This window comes from Plectropomus leopardus, chromosome 5 (assembly GCF_008729295.1).
Source record: "Plectropomus leopardus isolate mb chromosome 5, YSFRI_Pleo_2.0, whole genome shotgun sequence".
Lineage (NCBI taxonomy): Eukaryota > Metazoa > Chordata > Actinopteri > Perciformes > Serranidae > Plectropomus > Plectropomus leopardus.
The window spans coordinates 20,993,470-21,000,010 of record NC_056467.1 but is presented as its reverse complement, the minus strand read 5'-3'; the positions used below and the strand labels follow the sequence as shown (position 1 = coordinate 21,000,010).

Below are 6,541 nucleotides of genomic sequence, written 5' to 3'. Positions count from 1 at the left end.
CATGGAATTTCAGGAAACTGTGCATGAGGAACACACAAACACACACTTTTTTTTTTAAACCTTATAGTCACTATAAGAAAGATAAATAGAATGAGCAAAAATCCGAACTAAATATCAAAAATCATCCAAACAAAATAAACACTTCTCATCTAAAGAAAAACCACAAAAAAGTTAAGAAAACACTGACAAAAAAGTGACAATTACATAGTGCTGTGTGTGTGTGTGTGTGTGTGTGTGTGTGTGAGTGTGCGTTTGTGTGTGTCAGTGTGTGTGTGTGTGTGTGTGTGTGTGTGTGTGTGTGTGTGCTAATATGGCGTGAATTAGGCAACTGGATGGTTCAAAATGGCATGTTGCATTGTGCTGACCCGATGGTACATTCTAAGGCTTTGGATGAGTAATACAATCGTTTATATTCTTGCCATTTTCCCTGTACTATCCACCAATTAAATATGCCTGAAGAACACCCAGAACACAACAAGAACAAAGAGTTCTAGAGATCTACTCAATACACTCGATCCTACTTTGGGCTCGCCTGTGCGGCCCGCACATTTTCAAAATTTTGTCCCACTACTCTACCCACAATATCTAGTAACAGTGACCCAAAAAGACTTTGGCTGACTATCTGAAAACTCTCAGGTAGACGTATTAAACAAATATCCTTAAATATGTCAGACCATATATACACTACACTTCAACAGTCTGCTTTAAAAAATGCATAACCATAAAAATGAAAAAAAAAAAAAAAAAAAATCAGGTCATACAAATCCATCACCGGTTGCACCCTCGATTTCTGTCTCACAGCAGTTTGGACACCAACTGATCTCCCTCAAAGCAATTAATTATTACATCATCATTAGGGGAGTCTTTGGTCTCTCGTGCAGGCCGAGACCCCACATACAGCTCATCTGACATTTAGAGTCAGTAGACTTAATGATCATGGAGAGATCTGTGTCAGCATAGATCCAGTCATTTCCTGTCTAAACAACTGACATCAAAGTCTGAGAAAAAAGAAGAAAAAAGAAAACTTTCCTTCAGTAGATTTGATTAAAGCAGACAATCTCGTAGAATCTAATCAGGAGGGGCGCTATTGGCAATCACAGGAAATGACAGGTCACAACATTGGACACTACATGCTGTCCAAAAGAGAAAATAGACGTATTAAAGGGAATTGTTGAGTTTAACACTTTGTAGAACTGCTTTAATACCATTCATGTGTTTTGAGATGTATGGCACTTTACAGGGATGCCTGCAAGGTTAAAGACATGTGCTTAAGAGATAGAAAAGTAGGCTACAAAGGTTTGAAAGACACCTCACAGACATTCAGTTGCTATTTTGCCTCTGAGCACACTCGTGTAATTTCCCCTATCACTGGTTTAACAAAATGAAAAAATAAAGAAAATTGTTGTGCATGCATATGTGATTAGTCAGATAATTTGTTTCTTTCTTTTGCCTCAAATGAAATACAAGGTGCACCGTTGTGTAAACAAATGAACACATTTCGGTCAAAGACCACCAACCAATAAACAAAAAAACACATGATTCTTGGTCAATGGACGTACCAATCCAGTCATTTTTTTTTTTTGAATGACTGCTCCCTTCGTTTACCTCATGTTGACATTCAAAGTGTGTCCGGTGAATAAAGGTAAGTTGCCTCCACAGAGCGAAAGGCAGTCTTTTAATGCAAATTATATTCTTTTCTGTTGTCGTGTTGAAGTGTGCATGAGTAACACATGAAAACAATCCTAACACACTGTGCCTCCTATGATAACATGCAGATTTATCCCAAACCAATTGAGATTTGGTTTTCCGTTTTGCTCTTGATGTTACAGGCATGAAGGGTTACCGCTAGTCTTGGACTTGACACCAACGCACTCCAGTTCCATCTGGGAAGAAGTTTACAAAACACAAAAAAATCAGATGTGAAAGAAGAGGATGAGCTGCAACAAAGCACAGTTTAGAAATGTGTTATTGTCCTTATTTGTAGAAAAAGGGGTTCCAAAAGGGTTCTTCCTGAAGGGCTGAGGTTCTACCCTCAACCATTTGCTTTTGAAGTACCTTTTTTTGAAGAACAGGATCTTTGTAAGACTAATGGTTTCATCAAGAACCTTTTTCGAAAAGGTTCTTTCGAAGACTAATGGTTCTATTGAGAACCCTTTTCACCCCCACAAAAAACAAAAAAAAAACTTGTTGAATATAGGGTTCTTCAAGAGTTCTTTCTATGATTAAAGATTCCATTACGAACACTTTTCATCCAACAAACTATTTTTAGAGGAGAGAGTTCCTAAATAGTTGTTGAAAACATGGATGTTGAAAGATTTTTATCCTCAAGTATTCAAATGTTTACCCATGTTTCAAACGGTACTTTCAACCGTAGACGTTCCTGTAATCCCGTTAATCAATGTATGTGTCTTGTGTTCTGCCATAGTTGATACCTTTACGGAATATTTGCCCCACAAAAACATGATCAGGAACAATGATTGTAGTGATTTGCACAGGACCACATCAGCCCAATCTTTGGGAGCCTCATGAAACCCAAGTCTGCTGGATGTGGTTTCCTTGGCGGCAGACTAATGTGTTACACTAAAACCATCATTAGTGAGAGAGAGATCTATGGGCAATTTATTTTGTTGCTATTTTTGTAGACCCCAAAGATAAATCCCTTGGAATTAAAAGTGTTCTCGGTAAAACACCATGGGTGGTTGGGTTAGCACCCTTTGATCTCAAATACCAAACAAATACAATTCTTGCTTACTACTGAATCTCCTTTCAGTGCATATAAGGATGTAATAAAAAAGAGCATATTAACCAAAATGTCAATTTATTCCTTTAAGTTATACATTACTCCAATAAATTAAGTGGTAGAAATGTTTGATCATAATATTAACAATAATAATGATAACTTCCTGAAGAAATAACTTTGTCAGCTGCAAACAAAAAGCAATTGTGGCAAATCTTTTTCACAGCAGTTATGTAGCTGTGTGTGAAAAGTAGCAGACAGTATTGGTCAAAATGCAGTGTGTGAGATGTTTGACAGAGGTGCAGTACATACTGTTCTGATTGAGACTCCTACATCTGGGTCACATACTTGTGACTAGTCAGATGGTCTGCAGATATTATTGGAATCTGATTGAGAGAGGAAAAAAGGAGTGGGAGGGAGAAGGGAAAAAGACAGGCAGGGAAAAAAGGTGAGAGACAGACATCATTTAAAATGAGGACAAACAGTACTCCAACCTAAATTGATGGTAAAGTACAGCACTGTGAGCTTTGCTAAATAATCACAGTATTAGATGCTCTGAAAAGCTAGCAAAGATCAGAGATAAGCCTTGTGCACCATTCATGCATTTTTCATTAAGAGGCACATGGGAATCATAAGATCAAAAAAAGAAAACTAACAGACGGTGAGCAGTCAGAGCTGATACCAGAACTGAAAAAAGGAGAAAGAGGAGGCAGTAGAGGAGCAAACCTGATTGGCTGTTGCGGTTGCAAAGGGAACACTTGTGGCAGATGTGGTGGCTGCAGACACAGTGGCTGGATTAGCACCGTGCATCATGGGTACTTGGAGGGAAAGATCATACAAGCAGTTGAACCAGAGCAGATTTGAAGTTTTTTATGTTCACACTTCATGTGTACATCTGTCTTTAGAATGTTGATAAATATGAGTAAATCTGTGTGTAGAATTTGGGAGCATCTTTTGGCAAAAACGGTATAGTCATAACTATGATTTAATTTAGTTTATAATTACCTAAGATAGGAATCTTTGTGTTTCAGTTACCTTAGAATGAACCCTTTATATTTACATATAGAGCGGGTCCTCTCTCAGTGAGTCCACCATGTTGTTATACAATAGTCCAAGATGGACAACCCAAACACAAGCTATGTAAACAGCTAAGTAAGAACATTGACTTTTTCAGAATAAGGGGGAAAAAATGAATAATTTATGTATGTAAACAAAGTCATTATGTGGTGAGTTGAATGACACGTGAGAGACTACAATGGGCTCAAAGATAATCAGGAAGGAAAGCTGGCACCTACCAACACTTGTTGCAGGTGTCATGCACAATATCGAGCCTGCCCATCATGCATTGCAACAGGGAGTGGAGTGATTAGGGAGGAAGAAATAAAGAAAAACCCATTACAAGTGTTATAAAGTCAGACACATTGGATTAAATGTGGAAATGAACAAACTGGGCACTGATTATGTTAACCCGCATGCTACATTAAAATGATTATATCTCTGCTTATGTGCCAATACTTACATTAATAATTGCACAGGCAAACCACCTTCATACATCACAGTTGCTGCCACCACACAGCATGGGAAGCATATGCATGAGATACAAAGCTCTGGCTCTCAACTCTCACTGCTCCATTAAAAGGAAGGGGGAATTAAACACTACCAGAGGTCCCATTTTCCTGTCAGCAGCACAGCAGCTGTTTACACAGAGGTACTTTTGAATGTCCTGCTTTCAGAGTCCTTAAAGTGGGCTGCAGTGCCCTGACAGTCCAATTGTGTGGGACATGAGAAAGATGAGGTGAGACAGATGAGAATATAATACACAGTGTACAATTGTACACAGTGGCCAGAGAGGAGCTGTGTGTGTCTGTGCATAAGCACACATACTGTACAATAAGGGTGCAATTTAAATTTTAAGCCTTGCATAACACTGATATTAACAGAATAGACTACCATCATTGTGATATAAAGACCACACTGTGGTGAATTTCGTATTACGTCATTACGTACTAAACTAACACACATGCAAAAAAGCGCAGGCATAAAATGTGTTGTTTTTTTTAAAAAAGTACTTCTGACACTCCTTCTCCCATGCAAGTCCATGCAAATTGTTTCACCCACTATGAATTCACACAGTCATTCAGCCATTTACTGCTGACAGCAAACATTACTCAGTTGTGAGAGACAACACGTGATTTAACAGCCAATAGCAATGAGATCGCTGCCACCAACATGGGCTAAAGAAGTCTCAGGCATTACCTGATGGTATGAAGGCAGCCTGCTGCTGAAACTGCATGTTGGCCAGGGCCTGTTGGTACTGGAATACGCCAGCATTGAACATAGTGGTGGCACCATTGGCTTTTTCAAGTGCAGGTCTCTTTGGTAAAGGAGGCAAGACAGGAGGGAGCCCCTAAAGAGGGGACAACATCAAAATAAAGGGATGGGAGTGAGGGAAACCAAAGGATGGTGGCAGTGACATTCAGGACAGAGAGAAGAAAGAATTTCATTAGAGGATAAAGTTGCTCTTCCAAAACATTACAAACACTGGCAAGCAAGCAGTGGACTGCACTACCTCTGTCAGAGCAAGACAGGACTGTGGTGCCAGCTGATATCTATCAAAAAACTGTCCTCAGCACAATGTCATGAACTTTATGGTATGATTTTGAATAAAACAGTACATTAAGTAATTATTTTTCAGTCTAAGGCACAACTAGATCTCTCTATAACTATGATGAAAGTTAGGATAGTATTTATTGTATTGGCTGTCGGACCATCAACAGGAATGATGTAGTTAGGGAAAGCTGCACTGCCAGCTCCATGATAATAGTTCACTATAAGCCATGTTTAGACACCTCTAAAACAATTACACATGCAATATGGGAAGTGACAGAATCATGCAAAGACTACCTTATTAGAAACTTAAGTATTACATTTTCATGCCACCAATTATTTGCTGATGAGAAGCACTTCAGGTGATGAACTGACCACTTACAGTCACAAATGTGGGGGCTTTCTTATTTAAATATGTTTTTGGTTCCTTATTAAACTACAATGAAACAATTATTCTGTAAATAACAAACATATGATACAAACCAATGGCTTCAGCCAGTTCATCACCCCTCAGTGTTTTGTCATTACATATCTAGAACTACGAATCTAGTACACAACAGCAACATGCCAAGCTAAAAGGTGAAAGGTCATAGTACCAGGTCAAAAGTTGCGTCGAGGGGTCGCTTCAGTGATTTGACAGCCGACTGAGTCTTAATTAGCAGGCAGCGAGCACATGATGGCAATGGGCCAATGGGGTTCAAGCGCATTAACATAAACCAGCAAGCGAAGGTGCATCATGGGGGCAGCAGTGCAGTGTGGGTTGGTGAGGAAAAAAACAAACAAACAAAAAAACAAACAAATAAAAACAAATCATTGGAATGCAATATACAACAATAACAAGACTAAGGCATGCACATTAATGGCTGTAGGGTCACTAAAAAGAATTATAGCCCTTGATGAAGGTTACGAAAATTCTGTTTCATGAACTGTAACATTGAGTGTAATGTCGTTCTTGTCCAGAAAGGAGGATTAGCCAGTTATCAGATCTGTTAAATTCAAAATCAAGCAGTCCTGGATTATTAGACATACACTATGAATACAATGTAAGTATAATATGAGAAAAGCCCATGCTCCAGATTCTGGGTTAACTCGTGGTCTGTGATGACTGGACTATGGCAACTGTTACCATGAAAGTAAACAAGGTTAACTTGATCCCAACCCCTGGTCCCTTTAACTCAACCCCCAAACTATGTCTGC

At 38.9% G+C, this 6,541-nt stretch overlaps 1 protein-coding gene across 7 annotated transcripts in view; it reads right to left on the bottom strand.

Moving 5' to 3' along the window:
* Positions 1-1,171: 1,171 nt before the first annotated feature.
* LOC121942974 (muscleblind-like protein 1) overlaps positions 1,172-6,541 on the bottom strand; it is a 74,764-nt gene continuing 69,394 nt past the window's right edge. For 2 of the 7 annotated variants that reach the window (XM_042486304.1, XM_042486305.1), the window contains exons 6-11: positions 5,941-5,994; positions 4,994-5,144; positions 4,033-4,068; positions 3,464-3,555; positions 3,050-3,123; positions 1,172-1,883 (exon numbers count right to left, since the gene is read on the bottom strand). In XM_042486304.1, the coding sequence (XP_042342238.1) occupies positions 3,067-3,123; positions 3,464-3,555; positions 4,033-4,068; positions 4,994-5,144; positions 5,941-5,994 (390 nt within the window). In that variant the 3' untranslated portion in view covers positions 1,172-1,883; positions 3,050-3,066. The remainder of the gene's footprint in view (positions 1,884-3,049; positions 3,124-3,463; positions 3,556-4,032; positions 4,069-4,993; positions 5,145-5,940; positions 5,995-6,541) is intronic. The other 5 variants (XM_042486306.1, XM_042486307.1, XM_042486308.1 and 2 more) reach the window with 5 other exon arrangements.